The 20,088-nt window shown below is 37.9% G+C and overlaps 1 protein-coding gene across 2 annotated transcripts in view; it reads left to right on the forward strand.

The window, feature by feature from the left end:
* Positions 1 to 20,088, forward strand: part of adam9 (ADAM metallopeptidase domain 9) — a 56,483-nt gene that overhangs the window by 19,158 nt on the left and 17,237 nt on the right. For both annotated transcript variants that reach the window (XM_007229346.3, XM_015604366.3), the window contains exons 4-7: positions 265 to 343; positions 13,478 to 13,554; positions 18,308 to 18,530; positions 18,693 to 18,758. In XM_007229346.3, coding sequence (XP_007229408.2) covers positions 265 to 343; positions 13,478 to 13,554; positions 18,308 to 18,530; positions 18,693 to 18,758 — 445 coding nt within the window. The remainder of the gene's footprint in view (positions 1 to 264; positions 344 to 13,477; positions 13,555 to 18,307; positions 18,531 to 18,692; positions 18,759 to 20,088) is intronic.

Here is a 20,088-nt window from a genome sequence, read left to right on the forward strand (position 1 = left end):
ATGCTTCACCTCTAGTGTTCAGCTATTTCACCATAGTCTTCCTCATAGTGCACTTTTAATAGTGATAACAGGGTGTCAGAAACCACATAATCAAATATATAATATGCAACCTAGCTTTACAGGTTGAGGGCACTGTGTGATTTAGCTATGCAAGTAGCAACCATAGGGAACCAGCCAGCCAGTAAACATATCTGTAACTGTATCCACATGTATTTTGTTGTAATTGCTTTACATTTCCAATACTACACATTCTTTTTTTTACAGCTTGCTCCTGCCAGATGACTTCACTGTGTTTTCTTACGCCAAGGACGGCTCGCTGGTCACAGAAAGGCCCAACATGAAGGTACGAACCTCTCTCCTCAACTCAGCCCAGCTGCTGACCAGCCTGCAGCATGTTAAATCATCCTATAAACCACCTGCTTTCCATAAAACATGAAAGCACAGCTTATCCCATGTAAAACCAGACACTTTAGCTTCTCTTCAGCACTAAAGAGACTCCTAAATGTTCTTCCTGCTTCAGCCAGACATCCTGTCAGTCCATCAGGAGTGACTTGTATCAGAGACTGACAGTGCGCACACTGTGTGAGTGACATGCCTTCATTCCTGACAGTATAATTTATTTAAATTTGGAAGCCACTTACTTTTAAATTGCCAGGAATTAAAAAAGCAAGACATATAACACTCTTTCAATCAGGATACTCTTGCATAAACAGCATTGTTTCTTTGTTGAGGTGTGATTGGGATAGAATGTTACATTTCAAACAATTAATCTGAAGACTTATTGTGATTGTGAAAAATAACACAAAAACTGCTCTGGTCTAAAGATATGTATTATTTATTGTGTATATACATATTTATGTAAATATGTTGACATTATCTGTACAGAAAACACACTGTAGATTTTACTGCACAATCACTAGAGATGTCCCAAACCGATCCAGTGAATTGAACCAGAGCAGATCCAGCTATATTTTAATGTATTGGGTGTCCGCTGTTTTAAATAAATCCAGTTCCGAGACTTTGTTTTAAGTGTAGTGTTCTGTGTGCCATCTGGTATCCTCAAGGAGTCTTTGACAGACATTATTGTTCAGCCGGCAGCACTAAGGAGAATTCTCAGAATGTAAATAAGAGCCTCCAATATGGAACCATTTTTGAGTACAGCATTAAAACATGACATAATTTCTACAATTATATGTAACTATTGCTGAAACACTCCACACCATTGAACATTGTGCTGAGAACTGGAGGCTAACACTAATATTAATACACGCACACTATAGAAACCATGTATTAAAGTCTGAAATAAAAAAAAAATGTTGGGCAGTAGGGCTGGGCAATATTAATAAATAAATTGTGATATTCTTCAAATATATGAGTTATTCTTAATTAAATTAAGTTATTCTTAAATTAATCTTTTTAGTTCTTACATAACACCTTTAGGGTTTTTTTTTAATAAACAGATAGCACCGTTTTTGTTTATAAATAGTAGGCAGACCTCTTCAATCTTGTATGCAGTTTTTATATTAAACACTGTGCAAACCTAATGGCCTTGTATTTCAGTAAAGTAAAAGTTTAAAATATGAAAATCGTTAAAAGTTTATGACAGAACCAAATGTCTATCTACTGAGAGTCCCCCAACAGCTTCTATGTGGAAAGATACACAATCTTGATTATCTCATTTTATACCGCATTAAAACATTAATTTGATTAATTAAATTAATTTTGTGATTTTCTTTTTTTATATATGTTAAGCACCAAAAAGTTAAAGAAAATTAATTAGACATTGCAGATGACATTGCAGATGACATTGCAGATGACATTGCAGATGACATTGCAGATGACATTGCAGATGTCATTGCATTTTGTCATTGCATTTTGTCATGCGATTAATGCGCATTTAATGCATATTCTGAATACTATGTTGAAATTACATTGTGAAGCCCTTTTTTAAAAGTTATTTCACATCAATTATTGACACACAACGTATATCAGTCCACACAGCTTGACTTGACTGCTGACACTTTTCCAGCAAGAGAAATCAAAGAAACATTCAATTCAATTCAATTCTATTTTATTTATATATAGAGCTATTTACATCAAAGGTTGTCACAAAGCAGCTTTACAGAGAAAAACAGGTCCACGCCTCTTATGAGCAGCACTACAGAGATGCCAATTGTTATGGTGACACAGTGGCAAGGAAAAACTCCCTTTAAGAGGAAGAAACCTTGGAAGGAACCAAGAACCCATCCTACTCGGGTTGACCCGCTCAGTACAATTAATGTAAGGCTATAGCTAATGTAACAGGTACTAATTTATGAGTATAAAAATGTGATGGGCACAAACAATAGAGCTATGGCTAATATAGAAACAGATTCTGAGTGTGTTAATGTTGATCAGTGCAGGGTCACAGAGCCAGAGTACAACACAACGGGCAGTGGAGAGCCAGGCTGGGAACATCAGGAACAGGGCATCTCCATACATGTAGAAGTGATAGATAGAGAAAACAGAAAGGAAAGAAAGAGGAAAAAAAGCAGGAGTTAGAAAGGTTGTATGCATGCAATGTCTCATTTAAAGAATCACTAATTCACTAATCATCATCGAGGAAAAAGGTTTATTTAATCGTCACCTTTTTTGACGTCATATTGCCCAGTGCTAAGTAGTGGTTATATGATGCGTTTCCACCTTTTATATTTTTGTTGCAAAAGTTTGGGCACTGCTAGTTAAATGATGCATTTGTAGCTTGTAAATGTAAATAAATAAACTAATCCTCTACTGAGAACAGACTTAATTTAGAATAAATCTGCACATTTTGGACATAATTTATATTTAATTACTGAAATTATATAACACACTTTAAGTGCCATTACTTTGCATTTCATTTTTGCTGTATGTCAAATTTTCAGTATAAAGCTTTTCACCCAGGGACCAGAATTCTCCAGACTGTAAAATAAAAACTGTATATTGGTTTTTGAAAGTGGCTGTCCAGTATCTCAGCACTTTGAGGTCTAATTTTTCCAGCAAAACCGCTTTGTTTGCGTAAGAGCTGAATTAGTCATTCTTACAGGAATTCATGTTAAAACTGTTGAGGGAGGAGAGTGAGGAGAGAAAGAGGATGTAGCCTTCTATATCTGTGTGTTTGTAAGAGGATGTGACACTAGATAAATGACTAGAGTGAACGAGAAAGGGAGGGGAAAAAAAAGAAGATGATGGTTTGACTGACTGTGAGTGTGAACAGAGAGAATTGAATGGCGGTGTTGAAGCTGGTGCAGTATGAGCTCATGGTTTCTCTCTCTGTGGTTTGGCTACGTGCAGTCCAGATTTCTCCAGACAGGAAAGTGAAACTGCATCTTTACGCAGCAGTTGAATCAACAGTGTGACTGGTGCCAAGCCCATCCTGCTGACCTCTTCTCCTCACACGAACACAAAGCCTCCCTACCCGGCCTCACAGCACAGCTGACTCTGCAGGGCCTCATGGGAGCTGCAGTCTAGTTATTTATTTCAAATGTGTCTGGAATACAGTGTGGACATCTAGATGATCTAGATTGGCTATGTTTTGGCTATAGTATATTCAATTCTACACCTATTAGGCATTTTTTTTAGCTATACTAAGTATAAAAGAGCACTTTGTTATAGGGCTGTGTACTGTCAAGAACTTGATACATGATATATGACATAACTATGTCAGGCTTTCGATTTAATATAAGCCAGGTTATATATGCGGTTGTTTAAAGCTCTCATTCCATTGTTTTTTATTCATTTTAAAATGTCTAGTTGTGGTCTCTAGTATGAATGAATGCTATGTGAGCCGTTTTTTGTGTTTCTGAATAAGCCTGCTTTAGTTAACTGAATTACTGGTCTCTGAAGAAAGACAGGATTTCGGCTCTTGCTCATGAATATTTATACATGCAAACATATCGCTTCTGATTGGAGGTTGAAGAACGGTTTCAAAAGCAGCATGCATATACAACTCAGATACCTATTATATTTCACAAAAAAACTAGAAAATGTGTATTTATTGGAAGGACACCTATAAATAAAATTGTATTTGTAAAGTGGCAGTAGAAGAAAAGTTTACTTTTTATTCAGTCAGAACAGGATCTAAAATACAACACTGCTTTATGTGGTAGGGTTTAAACACAACATTAAAATTAACCACTATCTGCCACTTATCCTTACATGTATACTAATAATAAAAAAAACAATACATTGTTTTTGAAACACCCCTACTTCATAGTGCTACAATTATAGAGTGCAGGACCACCACAGTGCAGGTATTATTTGGCTGGTGGGTCATTTTTAGCACTGCAGTGAAGCTGACATGGTGGTGTTGTCGTAATGTGTGTTGTGGGTGTACAAGTGGATCAGATACAGCAGTGCTGCTGGAGTTTTTAAACACTTCAGTGTCACTGCTGGACTGAGAATAGTCCACCAGCTAATAACATCCTGTGAGCAATGATGTCTAATAGAGTGGACGGTGAGTGAATACCGTGTTTAAAAATTCCAGCAGCACTGCTCTGTCTGATCCACTTGCGCCAGCACAACACACACTACAGAAGGAGGTAGTCATAATGTTTATTGTTGTACATAATGGGATGTCATAAAAACAGCTCCTTGTAATGTATAAGGTGTAGGTGTCCCAATATTTTTGTCCATGTAGTTTATATAGGTATAGAATAATACACCTCTTGATATAGACTGATGAGGATTTTGTGCTGCAACCTTTTTTCCCCCCAGTTTTTCCAGTGTGAGATGACCGGAATGTGATTCAGCTCTTTTGGCAGTTTGCACACACTCACTCCCACACACAGATGCACACACACACACATCCACACCCACACCGAGCCATGAGGATTAGGCAATGGAAGCAGTGCAGTGTGTTACAGTATGTCAGAGTTATTTCTACTCCTGTATTAAACGAGGCTCGCTGTGTGGAGCTGTACTTCGGCAGTAAACAACTTAAGCAGGCCCCAAGTGCCCCAAATGAGAGCAATTTCTAAATGTCCATTTGCTGATCACAACTATTAGTCTCCTTATAATCAAATACCTGTTTCTTATGCTTATAAGTTACTGTTCAGATCACGTTCTGGGTCAGTTAGGATCAGTTTCATAACTTCTGTGGAAAAATATTAAACGGGAACAAAAACAACTTTGAGCCATTGCACAGCTATTTAAACTAGGGAATTTAGCCCGTTTGTGGCAGTGAATACACATACTGGCTGTAGTGATTAGAGCAGTGAGAACACACACCTGCAGCCATCTCGGATCACAGGGAGCATGAACATGGGCGTTAGGTGCCTTTCTCAAGGGCTATGAATTCACTTCAGTTGTAATAAACAAATATCCCTCAAGCCCTTAACCTGCTTCTCAAATCTTTAGGCAATGGCTGCCCAATACAACAATACACCATCATGCTATAGTCCCTTTGGAGGATAAAAGACATTGCTCAAGGGCCCGGCACAAGCAGCTTGTTGAAATGTTTGATCCATTACTGCGTGCTTTAGCCCAAAGAAGAGGCTCAAGCAGTGTTGTATGGATTGAATTAGCAGACTTTTGGTTTTAAGGCCATTTAAAAAAAAATCTTTTCGGTCAGGACTGTAAAAACTAAGATTTTTTTTAAATCAGGGAGAACAATGACCCAAAGCATACAACAGAGTAATTGATTGGAAATTCAAAAAGATTCAAAGCCCAGAATATATCTGACTACGTCAAAGCCCAGACCTAAGTCCGATAGACCTGGACCCGCTCTGGTCTGGTCACGCCCACGCCGTATGCAGTTACTACGTTAGAGCAGGAACTGGATTGCAGATTCAAATATTGAACCCACAACCTGTGAACAATATTTCAGTTCTCTAACCACTGAGGCATCACAACTTCTCTAGCCAAATGAAGTAGGTGTTACTGGAAATGGCTTTTTTCAAGTGTGGAACCAACAACATTCTGATCCCAGGCTAATTATTTTATCTTGAGGCCAGGGGTGTCCAGTCTTGGCCCTGAGAATTAAACCCACAAACCTGTTTACAGTAACTTGACATTCTTAACAACTGAGAAACCCATGGCCTGTTCTAGTGGGGGGCTGAGGGGGATGTATGTAAGGGCGAATAAAAAATTTCTTCCAGTTTTAACAGATTTCCACATGGTAACGTTTGCTAAATTGTGGTGATTTGTTGCTCAGTGTTACTTGCTAATCGTAAGCTTTTTTGTTACTTAACTTGTAGTATTAGCAGCTAGCAATTAAGCAAGCAACTAACTTGGTTAGTAGCAGCTAATCTCTCCTAACATGGACATACCCCTCTGCATTTATTTAATGAATGTTTCATTCAATAAATATAATCTGTAGGAAACCCTAGAATGAGTTGTTTTCTGTTGAAGACATGCAATATTTTAATTTCTTTACTTCATACATCAATTTTAGCCAGTATCATAAGTACTGCCAGTATCTCCCCCCCCCCCCAAGCAAAGCAGTCTAAAACCGGGGTCGGAGAAACCACTTCTCTGGCCCAAAGATGATGCTATTTTTGGTAACCGTCTGGTGATTTGCAACCAACAAGTCTTGTTGTATTTGACTCAGTGAAGTATTGAAATTGTTACAGTATTATTAATTAACTTTAATTTATTGACTTTTTAAAATGCAAGTATGTAATTTAAATGTGGTTTGCTCATGTTATGCGAGAATGATGTATGTATAAGTTATGTAGTAAACCTAAAAATCCCTAAGCCAGAACAGCACTTAAATTCCTAAAATCGTTCCTGACTCATCACAGTGAAAATAAAGCATCCTGAACATTTCCTGTTTAGTTGCAGGCAATGCTGTGGGTATTTCCTGTCTCCTTATCATCTCGCATTGTATTTTAAGTCTGATCCCACGCCTCGCAGCTCAGATGCATCAGTCATGCTTGATATGCAGATCAGCAAGGATGTCTCATCAGATACTGCAATCGGGAGTGTTTTTATAGCGTTCTAGTGTACCATGCTCTGCTCTGTCAGCTGAATCAGACTGCAGTGGTCAGGAATGAGGTCAGTATGAGTGAGGTTGTATGAGGTTAAGTGGGTTGGAATTGGTGGAAAGTCTTTTAAATGTTGATGGTTGCGATGTTAAGCTTAAAGAAGGACAAAGGAGCCCTTTTGAGGTTTGCCACAAACACCTACAGTAGTGGTCTCCAACTTTTTATCCTGGAGAGCAAACTCTGATTTTGCATTCAGAGGTAAATGAGGCGAGTTCAATTTGGGTAACCCTAGAAGTGATGTGGGAAGAGAGCACCATCTACCCAACCGGAGGGAGCAGGGACAATTTTCCTCCATCTGAGCACTGGCAGCTGCATGAGTGGGGGTTTGAGCCTGCAACCTCTCGCTCATAGTGGCAGCACTTTAGACTGCTGAACCACTCAGCGCCAGTTTTTTATTACAATTTGTAAGGGCTGGCTCCAGGGCTAGGCGGCCTCCGGCCACCAGAGGGGGGCAACAGGTAGATTCTGGAGGCAATCAGGCATAACCAGCAACACCTGTAGTCTTTGTGGGTGTATGAATGTGCTATTCTGTATTTCGAGCTCTCTGGTCTCTTGGACCTCTTTCCTGTATTTCCTTTTACCAAAAGAAAAGAGAAAATAAAGTTTAAGTTTCAAAAGCTACATTTAACTGTGGAAGAAAGGTTGTGCCTTCCTCTTCTCTCTTTCTGTTTCCACTTTTCAGTTTCTTAGTTTCCTATTTTTGTTGAAGGAGCAATATTGTATATTTTGTCCATTTTCCTTTTCTCCCTGGCATCCTTTCTTTTTTTCCTGCCAAAATCCCCACATTAGGTGTGGCCATTTATTTTGGTTCCCTCCTGTTTTTAGTTAGTATTTTTAGTTTGACTCAATCTGCTCTCAGTCTTGTCTACTCTGCACTTGGGTCAAATTAACTAACTTTACGAGACTCACCCAGTTAGGAAGCTTTGCTGGGAACAGTATGACCTTTTTAAGCTGGGTGAGCCCTTACACAATTATATGAAAATGGTTCTTTGAAAACAGTTCAGTGAAAAATCACATTGAACATGACTCAACACTGCACTTCCTTTAAAGCTCCTAAATCTGCATCTTTACCTTTATGTATCATTTGCTGGGTCAACATTTCCTGCAGATGAGACGAGATATGAAAATCAGGGTCAGGAAAAGTTCTGTAAGTAATGTCACACTTCAAAGCTGAAGCTTGGAAGCTGTTAAAGGATCAGCTCACATGGAGGGAAGTCCTGGTCACACTCCTTTGGGAATGATGCAGGAAGTGTGTGTATGTCTCTGAGTAAGCGTTTTGCTTGATGATCATGTGAATCAGTGGCAAAGGGTCAACTGCAGTTCTCAGCTCTCTCTGGCAGTAATAAGAATTCCACTTTCTGTGAGCTGACTGTAAAGATTCCTTCAACTGGATCTATGGGTCCCTCCAGTGGCTTAGGACTGGGATTGGTCCAATCATATTTAGCTATTTTATGCCCTATCTTGTTTTTTAAATGACTCTGAAAGCCAACTGCATAGCTATTTTGGTTTTAATCCAGCATTGAACAACAAGTGTAAAGCTCTAATATGAAGGTGCAGGTAATGCACAGGGTAGAGAAAGGATATCATAAAACATTCATGACTCTATAAAGTAGTTTGTTTTTCGTAAGTAGTCCACAAACAACATAAGATAAATGTTTATTAGTAACACTCTGCGCTGATCTGATTTGTTTATTGTGGTCTATAATTTTGGAAAAAGTATGTGTATTTAAAATAGTTTATTTACAACACTGAAAAAAATGTGTGATTCAGTGTGTAGCATGATGAGAAATGCAGGCTATTTTGGACATACGCTGTTTGTTACAGTATTATTCAGGCTCTGAGTGAAATTCTGTAAAATTCCATGAAGTGAGCTTAGAGGGGAGTGGTTCTGGTATGCCAGACTTCAGTACTGAGCCTTTCAGAGGTGTTGTGGCTTTATTCTGCAAAATACTGATAAAGGGAGGTTGCTACCTAATAGAGCATGTGATGTCGTGAGTAATTAGAGTTTGGAGGAAGGAAATGGGTCTGCGCCCTTTGTGTAATGCTGATTGAGCATTTTCAACAAAAAAACAATTGTATCAATCATCTTTCCTTTTTGAGTGAAATCAGTAATTTTCTTTTTTATAGTAAGGTATTTAATTTTAAATGCATCCACGAGTTAAGAAATACAGCTCTTGAAAAAAAAAAAGACCACTTCATGTGTAGGGAGCAATTTTGTACAATGCTAGATCAATTGGCATTAATAGAAAGCTCTTTCGACTCCATGCAGACGTCTGGCTTGTTGCCTTACGCCATGCAATACACATGCATTGCACTCTATCAGTATCTGTTGATACTCAGAATTAAGATATTCTTATTGCACTAGATTGGATGGAGACCAAGGGCGTAAGAGCGGGCTTAATATTGGGGGGGGGACACATTTGCCAGTATGAACCCAAGTCTACCCTATAGTTTCCTAGAACATCATTTGTGGAAATTACTTTTAATTAAAAGTACTTATTAATAGTAATTATTATTGTAAGGTGATTTTACAACCTTAACATGTTACTCCACGTTACAGGTACTGTGGTTAGAAAAAATGATGCATGCAATGTGTGAATTATATACATATGACAAAAATGATCAGTTAACACCTAATATTTAAAATAATATAACAGATTTGGTTTATTATTATTATTATTATTATTATGTACTGGCATGTAAATTCTGTCGTATATTTACAGTTTCTCCTGCGCTTTTTTTTCTACTGAGAGCTCTTCTTAAGATGGTGTCCTTTTATGTAAAAGAATGTAAAATTACGTTTCATAGAGATTTTTATAAACGTCAGGACATGTGGTCTTACTGTGAACTACAAATGAACAGAAGTCAGGTTAGGTCAGTGTTTCTCAACCCTGTTCTTACATATTCTACTGAATATTAACACTGTTCTGCATATTCTAGAGATTTCTCTGCTTTAAAGGCATTTAATAAAGTAAGTGGTGGTATGATGTGTTTAATACACTGCTGATATACATGATTAATTTAGGCTCCATAAGGGGCTAAATGATTTAACAGGTAAACTCAGCAAATTACTGTTTATTAGCTGATCAGCTGGATCAGGTGGAAAACACTATTTCAGGGCAGTGATCAGGGTTAAGAAACTGCTTTAAACTACAAACATAAAGTACTGTACTACATTCTGGCTATCCACTACATGCAGCTTCTAGCTAATTAGTTAGCTAAATGAATTTTCGTTCATTATAGCTCACAGTAAGTCCTGTAATCCTAAATTGATAAACACAGTTTGAAAATGAAATAGTGATTAGCTGATCAGGTACAGGGCAAGTTGATCATTACATATATATATTTTTTTCTTTAACCCTGACTCCCAATCTAGCTAATTCCAAAGTAAAGCTAACTCACTAACACAGCTGCAGTTTATTAATTCCAGTGGGTTTTGATCTGTGTGCTGATTCAGAGACGTGTATTTTTAACCAGCTATCAGAAACATATCACAGTTTACGTGGTTAGCCTACCGTTACCTTTCTTTTAGAAAAATCACCATATATCCGTCTCTGTTTTAAAATCAGCTGAAGCGGCTGCGTGTCCCGATCCCGCTACTAAATCTCACAGCGAGGTGGAGGGGCTTCCCAAACAGCACACTGCCTCTTCTCCGCGCCACAAAACCAGCAAGCTGATTGGCTGTTTCTACTGAGAGGCGGGACTTAATACCTGAACCGGCTCCGTGATTGGTCCGGTCTGTCTCCTCATTAATAGTACAGCTGATCTGCGCGAACTGATATAATTTTTTTGGGGGGGACAAATCCACCTGTTTCTAATATTGTTTCTAACATCCCCCCCGGTTCCTACGCCAATGATGGAGACAATAGTCATTAGTGATCTTTTTAATATTTATTTTATATTTAAGTACATACATGAGCAAATAGTGAATATACATGAGAATTATTGCTTAGCACAGCTCTGACATAGTTGTAGCACCCAGCCGTGAGATTAGAGAGGGGATCTGAGTGTGTGTGTGAAGGCTGGTACCGTTTCTGAGCTGGAGAACAGTATGAATAGAACTCATCCTGCGGAGGGTGCTGTCATTAGCGCGGCTGGGTTGGCGTGGTTATGTAATGTGATTGGTAGCAGAAAGCTGTAAACACTGTGGAGACAGAAGCCATGGGACAATCCACAATCCTATTAGTGAAACTCTTCTGGATCTGGCTCTGAATGTGTCTCCTGCTCAGCCGTGTGGAACCATTCGAATAGAAGACGGGCTATTATCCACTGCTAATGGACATGCATTATTGAGAGCTGGCTGGAGTGACTGAATTGACAGAGGGGAGTTACAGTGGCCTGCACACGTATCCATACACTGCTACATAATGGCAACAACAACAATAGTAATTATTATAACAGTAATAACAATAATAATTAATCAATAACAGCAAGAGTGATAATAAATATTCAAATCCCAGTCATGCAGCTTGTCATCAGCTGCCGGAGCCCTGAGAGAGCACAATTGGCCTTGCTCTCTCTGGGGGGTAGATTCCGCTCATTCGCACTCTTTCCTCTCATCATTTCTAGGGTGATGTCGCTCAACACAAGGCGTCTGTGAGCTGATGTATCAGAACCAAGTTGCTGCACTTTCCTCAGAGCGCGCTGTGATGCTACTCGGCAATACTGCATCGGCAGCAGTTGGATACTAGGCGATGGCTGACTTCTCATGTATCGGAGGTGCATGTGCTAGTCTTCACCCTCCTTGTGTTGTGGCATCACTCCTTGTGTTGTGATGGGGATATACAGCTGAATGAGTGGGACAATTGGCTTAGCTAAGTTGGGAGAAAACTGGGAGAAAATAAGAAATAAAAAATTGTGATAATAAATAAGTCACTGTAACAGTAATAATAAAGTCAATAATAATAATTTATCAACAACAGCAAGAGTGATAATAAATAACAATAACACCAAAAGACAGTAAGAATATTAACATGAATTACACAGTATTTGTTATTTTTGTTACTGTTGTAAGTTTGCATTTTATGCAAATAAAAAAGAATTTGAAACTAGTGTTGCACAACATAGAAATAACATTGTGTAATAACATTGGTGCATGTTTCAGTTACAGCCTCTTCTCTTTAGCAATGATAAGGTTAAAAGGCTAAAATGACACTGCACTTAAAGATTTCCGCTGACCAATTTCCACACATCCATTTATCTGAGAGAGCATCACAAGCTTCTGATGAATGAATTCTGCTTCGGTTGTGCTGTAGCTACTTAAGATATGGGTTTGTATGTGGAAGCCCATAATGGTTTGCAACAACAGTTTTCTGAATTCTGTACTATGTTTTAATGGGGACACCTTCAAATCCATTCATTTGTCTCCTAAATGACACACACTCTCACTATCCAATTCTAATTAACAAATCAAGTGTTAACAGTGCAGTGCAAAGGTATACTGATATGGGCCTACAAATGACAAGGTAATCACATCAACCATCATAAGGGGAAAAAATAGGATGGTGATTTTAGGAGTGATTTGATTACTGGTGTCAAAAGTGCTTGAGGGTTTCCTAGAACCGCTGAACTCAATAAGTGATCCAAACAACAGTCTCTAGAGCAGGGGTCGGCAATTAAGTTTGGCCATGAGACATGAGATATTTTCCAAGCATTACGTGGCGGGCCACAAAAAAAATTCAGTTTTGGAAAATTAAGTCTAATGGGATGGAGTGCTACAGACTAGTAGCTTTCCAGCCCAGAGGGTTGTTGAATCTAATTGCAGAACAGTTGATCTCAAAGCAGGTAAACACAAGAAAAAAGGAAAAAAATATATATAAATATACATACCACTCCTCATGCGGGATCGAACCCGTGTCATCAGGGTCGCGGTCCAATACAATACCGCTGCCCCGGCTAGTGAATTGGAACACGTCTTAGGGAGCCCAAGAACGATCAGAAAAGCTAGAATGGACAGAAACTAAAAACTAAACCAGAGATACAGAGGAGGAATGTAAACAAAAGCTCAGCAGAAAAGCATTGTATTTTTTAAATTATCGTTTATTATAGTTCAAACAACCTCACATGCCAGATGTTTCATGCTTGCGGGCCACATCTGCTCTAAGGTTTACTCAGAATGTTTTAATAATAAAAATACACCCAGTGAGTAGCAGTTCCATCTCTGTGTGTTGGAGACTGATTGCCTGGTGGAAGAAACTGTTGCCGAGTCTGGTGGTGGAGGCTAAGATGCTCCAGTATCTTCTGCCAGACAGCAGCAGCAAAAAAATGTGTGAAGAATGCGTGAGGCTGTCCACAATACTGGTGGCTTTGCGAATAGAGCGTGTTGTGTACATGCCTGTGATGGAGGTTTTTTTTTAGCTGTCTTTTTGCACATAAAGCAAAAGTCACTGACTATGTTACTGTACAACATTATCAGTACAATATTCTTATTAAATGGTTCTCTCTTGGTCTTTTTTCCTTTGTGTCTCTCTTAGGATCACTGCCATTACCAAGGTTATGTGGAGGATATCGAGGGCTCTTCAGCTGCTCTGAGCCTGTGCTCTGGGTTACGGTAATTTTTTTTTTTTTTTTTTTGTGATTTTTAGCTTGTTTTGGATAAGTGGTTCATAAACTTCTTCTAAACCGTGGATCAATTGCGTAAATCCATGCATCATTTTTTTGTTATTGGTTTATTAGAATATAACTCCAGTTCTATAAAATTCTGGTTTTACAAGGACATACTCATAGAAAGGGGACGTAATGCAATGAGTTAAAGCAGCATTTCAAAATGAACCAATTACACAACCCCACAAGTGGGCCCGGGCATGAATAACTTCCACACCCACAGTGAACTGCACCAGTGTCCGCTTAAAGAGAACCACAGACCACCAATTTCAGAAAGACTCAAGATTGTTACTCTGGACAACTCCAGGGCTCGGAAACAGCTTTCACCCTTCACCAAACATAACGAACCTAAGAGGCAACTGCTCCCGGCCTCATAAAAAAAAAAAACGCCCCTAAAATATAAAAACAGTTTTATATTTTGAGTTACTCTAATGCTTGAAGTAGAGACTCAGGCGCTTGGATTTGTATGATATATTAAAGCTGCACTGTTAAAGTTCCACACTGCTTGTTGATGTATTATGGGGCATTTCTGCCTAAAACTTTTTTTTTTCAATATACATCATCAGCAAGGGAGTGTCCTATTATATTCTTTAAAACAAGTTTTCAAGAGTACTACAGATCGGAGTCAGCATGTTTTCAACATAATATAACGAACATCAAAACTACAAAAGGTTGCATATAAAAATATGAAGTATACAAAAAAGATTTAAACAAGCTTAAATATGTTGGTAACACTTTATAATACTGTTCCATAGTTAATAGGTAACTAAGCAGGAACTAAGCAGTAACTAATTAATAGTGCTGCATTAACACCTAAATATTTTCTATTAACTACCAGGGAGTACTGAATAATTACTCAGTAGATAGTACTGAACTAATGATTATAGTAGTTCACTATTAACTCCACAATAATTACTGAGACTTACATATCTCTCGGAGAACTACTTACTAATGATGTCTTCTTTATAATAACTACTTATTAATTACTGCTCAAATCAACATTAACTACTGAAAACCCTTACATGCCACCTGGGGAACTATAGATCTAAATCAGGCATATTTGAGTTAAATGCATAATAATTGAAAGCATCTTTGTATTAAGCAAGTGACACCATTTGTAGTAGTGGTAACCTTAATTACCTTATTATCCTCAGTTCCTTCCAAATATTAGCAACATATAGTAAAATACTACAGTGTGTATTACTCTAATTAACCATCATTTTTGGAAGAAAAAAACAACATTATAACGTATTATTGCATAGAAGACATTGATGAAAGTTCTCCAGAAGGCATCTAAGACTCTAAGAATGACTGTGAGACAGTAATAATGTAACAATCATTGCTTTAATATTAGGTATCAGCCTTATAAAAGTGCATCTTCAGCCTTTGCAGTCTCACAGAGATTTATTTTACTGCGCATTATTAGGGTAATTACGGTAATTTCACAGCGGACGCAGCTCTCCTGGTCCTTCGTGTAAATTCTCAGCTGTGCTGATGCTGCTGATGGAGGAGGGTTAAGAGAGACTCTGCTGCTTTCATATTTCTGTATTTGATTGAAAATAAACTAGTAATCAAGATATTGAGATCTTTTCCAGCTGATTTTACCCCCGGATCAGAGGAGGACTCTTTGTGGGTTGTTAAACAGTTTTAGGATGTGTGTTAGCTAGCTAAGTTGTGTGTGTAGTTAGCGTTAGCCAGCTAAGTTAGCTAGGTTATGTGTGTGTTAGTTAACTGGCTAAGTTAGCTAGGTTATGTGTGTGTGTTAGTTAACTGGCTAAGTTAGCTAGGTTATGTGTGTGTTAGTTAACTGGCTAAGTTAACTAGGTTATGTGTGTATTAGTTAGCTAGTTTAAATGTGTGTTAGTTAGCTAGGTTATGTGTGTTCGTTTGCTAGCTAAGTTAACTTTTATGTGTGGGTTAGTTAGCTAGGTTATATGTGTGTTAGTTAGCAAGCTAAGTTAGCTAGGGGAAATGTGTGTGTGTTAGTTAACTAGGTTAAATGTGTGTGTGTTAGTAAGCTAGGTTAAATGTGTGTTATTATTATTATTATTATTATTATTATTATTATTATTATTATTATTATTATTATTAATGTATATTTCCCTTTATAATACTGTGACATGATCTGCCGTAACTCCTAAAGAAGAACACAGTAACTCCTCAGTCATTAGTAATTAGTTACCATGTTTCTCACTTTATAATACTGTGGTATGATTTACAGTAACTCCTAAAGAAGAACACAGTAACTCCTCAGTAATTAGTAATTAGTTACCATGTTTCTCACTTTATAATACTGTGGTATGATTTGCAGTAACTCCTAAAGAAGAACACAGTAACCCCTCAGTAATTAGTAATTAGTTACCATGTTTCTCACTTTATAATACTGTGGTATGATTTGCAGTAACTCCTAAAGAAGAACACAGTAACTCCTCAGTCATTAGTAATTAGTTACCATGTTTCTCACTTTATAATACTGTGGTATGATTTGCAGTAACTCCTAAAGAAGAACACAGTAACTCCTCAGTAATTAGTAATTAGTTAACATGTTTCTCACTTTATAATACTGTGGTATGATCTGCAGTAACTCCTAAAGAAGAACACAGTAACTCCTCAGTAATTAGTAATTAGTTACCATGTTTCTCACTTTATAATACTGTGGTATGATTTGCAGTAACTCCTAAAGAAGAACACAGTAACTCCTCAGTCATTAGTAATTAGTTACCATGTTTCTCACTTTATAATACTGTGGTATGATTTGCAGTAACTCCTAAAGAAGAACACAGTAACCCCTCAGTAATTAGTAATGGGTTACCATGTGCTGCTGTTAACTCCCGAAAAAAGAAGACAGGGACCCCTTATTAATTATCTATGAAGAACACAGGGACACCTAGTCCGTTATCTAACACAAATATTTATTCATTTAAACATGATTTCCTCCAGAATAAGGATGTAGGACACAGCCTACAGTAAAGCTGTATGTGAGCCATCACTTCTACTGAGCACATCTCCAGGAGGACTGAAGAAGAGCACAGGTTTAGAATAAACACCTGTAACACACTGACAGAACATTACAAAAATGGGGGTTAAGCAGACTACTGCACATTTCAGTGTGTCTAACATTTGGAAGATATTGAGCATACTAAGGTAAGTAAGGTTAATATATGATAAGTGGTGTCACTGACTTTAATATCACCACTGATAGAATAACCTGCAGCAGCAGATAAACACACTGATAGAGGCTAGCGGTCCGGCGCTGTGGAATTACCGTAATTACCCTAATAATGGGCACTAAAAGTCTGCGAGACTGCAAGGCTAAAGATGAACGTTTATAAGGTTGGTGCTAAAAATTAAAGCAGTGACCATTAAAACAAAATTGAGTACAGTCAGTCTTAGAGTCTTAGATGCCTTCTGGAGAACATAAATAATGTCTACTATGTAATAATAATTACAACACACTGTAGTATTTTACTATATGTTGCTAATATTTGGAAGATAATGATGATTATAAGGTAATTAATGTCACTACTACTACAAATGGTGTCACTGGCTTCAAATATGCCTTTAATATCACCACTGATCAAATAATTGTTTGTGTAGACTGATTTAGATCTATAGTTCCCCAGGTGGCATGTAAGGGTTTTCAGTAGTTAATGTTGATTTGAGCAGTAATTAATAAGTAGTTATTATAAAGAAGACATCATTAGTAAGTAGTTCTCTGAGAGATATGTAAGTCTCGGTAATTATTGTGGAGTTAATAGTGAACTACTATAATCATTAGTTCAGTACTATCTACTGAGTAATTATTCAGTACTCCCTGGTAGTTAATAGAAAATATTTAGGTGTTAATGCAGCACTATTAATTAGTTACTGCTTAGTTCCTGCTTAGTTACCTATCAACTATGGAACAGTATTATAAAGTGTTACCAATATGTTTTATACTGTTTGTTCCGTAAGAACATGTACCGTACTTGTACTGACAATTAAAGCCTCTTGACTTGACTCTTGACCATCTGTTTTTTATTTATTTATTTTTTTATATAATAAAAAAGGCCAAATGCTTTTTTTTTTTGTCTACTACCTATTGCATGTGTTCCTTCATAGTTTGTAAGTCTGTTATATAAATCTACAATATAGTAAATAATACAAATAAAGAACAATGAGAATGCATGTCCAACCTTTTGACTGGTACTGTACATCTCCATGGCAGTGGAGTAAGATTTACTTAGCCATTCTGGAAAGGAATTAATTAAGTATATAAGTAATATAAGGCATTGTTTTCTTTTTTCCAAAATCTGATAAGAAGTGTCTGTGACCCTGATTGCACCTGGTCCACATACAAGCCACACTGTATTTATAAATGGATTTAAGCCGTATTTAAAGTCGATGAGAATCTCATAACTCAAATCACTTCAAGAGCTGGTCTAGGACACATTTGAGACTCATTATAGCAGTGTAAACACATTTATCTATTTATCCAGTAACACATTCAGACCAACCGAAACACCAGTAATAATTGAGTGAATTCGCACTTTTTGTCTAACACAGCAATTGAATTTCAGTCTTCAGTCAGTCTAACGGAAGACACATTTAATTACAAAGTGTAAATGCATTAAAATGTGGTTAAAATCTTCTCAGAATACAAGATCCAGATAGTAGTCACTGAAGTGATCATGTTTAAACGGGGTCTGCATGTGTTTCAGGGGTGTGATCCACTTGGAGAACACTAGTTTAGGCATTGAGCCTTTGCAGGGCTCTGTACACAACGAGCACCTGGTTTACCGGCTGGAGGACGTAAAGGCAGAACCTCTGACGTGTGGAACACCCCACTCTGATCATACGGACCACCAGTCGTCACCAGAACACACAGAGAGCAGCCACACCCATGACATCGCTCCTGGGCTACCTGTCAGTCATCTGATCAGGGTCAGTGTGAGAGAATAACACTGATTATATTGTCAGCAACAAGATTGTTTGTGCATGTAATAAGAGTATAATAATGTAATAATCATCATTATTTCAAATAAGTATTTATTCAGTTTTTTGGTTAATTAACGCTACGTCCATGTGTTTGTGTCTTGTCTGCAGAAAAAGAGGGCAATAATGCACCAGACACATTATGTGGAGCTTGTGCTCGTGGTGGACGTGGAAAGAGTGAGTTCTCCGTTCTCCTTAAAGGAGATTTCTACATGTACTGTGTATCTCATGAATGGGCATTTAATGTGAATTGGGGTTTGGTGACTACAGACATTTAATTTACCATCTAATCTAGCAGTGAACCTACAGGTACCTTCTGTTTCATATGGTTTGCTGATGTTGGTGAAATAGTGGCAAAACTGTTTTTTTTTTTTTTTTTCTTCATTAATTTCGATAATATGGTGCAGACCTGAAATCTCAAAGCTGCACTCAGCCCTTTAGATTGTCTGTTATTGAGAAATAAAATGCCAGCCAGCCCATTTCCATGGCTGCAGCACAATATTTCATGCTGTTGATTTTGTGGGATTAAAAGCTTGTTTTCTAATATAACTAGATATATTTATGCAAAACTGTGCCAAACTGAGGTGCACAGCTTTCGACAGGCTGTCTGCTACTGAGTTTACAAACACGTGCCCAGCCATGTGGAAGCCATGTGGTTACCACAGGTTTACAAGTGCTGCCCCTCCCCCTCACGTTTCTCAGGCAGCAGCAGCCTGTCACTCAAGCAGACACAGAGACAATGCTGTGTATCTACTTCTTGTGTCAAAAATTAAAACATCGCAACATGTCATGTTTGAATTAAGTGCCTTAGGGAACCTCGCATGTCCTGCAATGTGACTGTTGCACATGCGCACATCGCTATGACTATGCTTAAACAATATATATCGTACAGCCCTACTGTTGAATATACCTCGCAACCCTGAGTGTGATAATGGGACTGGGAGAATGATGGTGGGCAGATTCGGAGGCCACAATCCACACAGCTGCCAATGCTCAGCATGTTTTCTGAACATGATCAGGAGGTATCATCAAATATTATAAGTTACTACAGAAAATATAACCCTTAATGCTCCTTAAATGTAGCTCACAAGTGCAGGAACTGATTAGCAGTGTGGTAGATGTAGTAGATATTAGTAGATGCCTAAATCATAAAACTTAAAAAACCTTGACACATTATAATCAATCTATAAACACAGACAAAAATACATTTACAAATATTTCAGAGACCACACCTGCCTTGACCAGACGTATCGTAATTAGGCCACACAGCTGCACTTCTCTGAAAGAAAAAAAACAAGTTTCCAAGTTGCTAATGCTAAAAGAACCTCTGTCTAAAGGGGCGCTGATGTTCTTATTGAAATTAGAAGAATAACAGCTGTGTGTGCAGTGGTGGTGGGCCTCCAAGCATTTCCAGCCAGACTGCCCTGTGCATGTTCTGTATGACCTGGTTAAGCTTGAGCTTTTGTAGAACTCCAGTCACCCCTCTGTTGTGTCGCTGCGTAATCCA

The sequence above is a fragment of the Astyanax mexicanus genome, chromosome 12, assembly GCF_023375975.1.
Source record: "Astyanax mexicanus isolate ESR-SI-001 chromosome 12, AstMex3_surface, whole genome shotgun sequence".
Lineage (NCBI taxonomy): Eukaryota > Metazoa > Chordata > Actinopteri > Characiformes > Acestrorhamphidae > Astyanax > Astyanax mexicanus.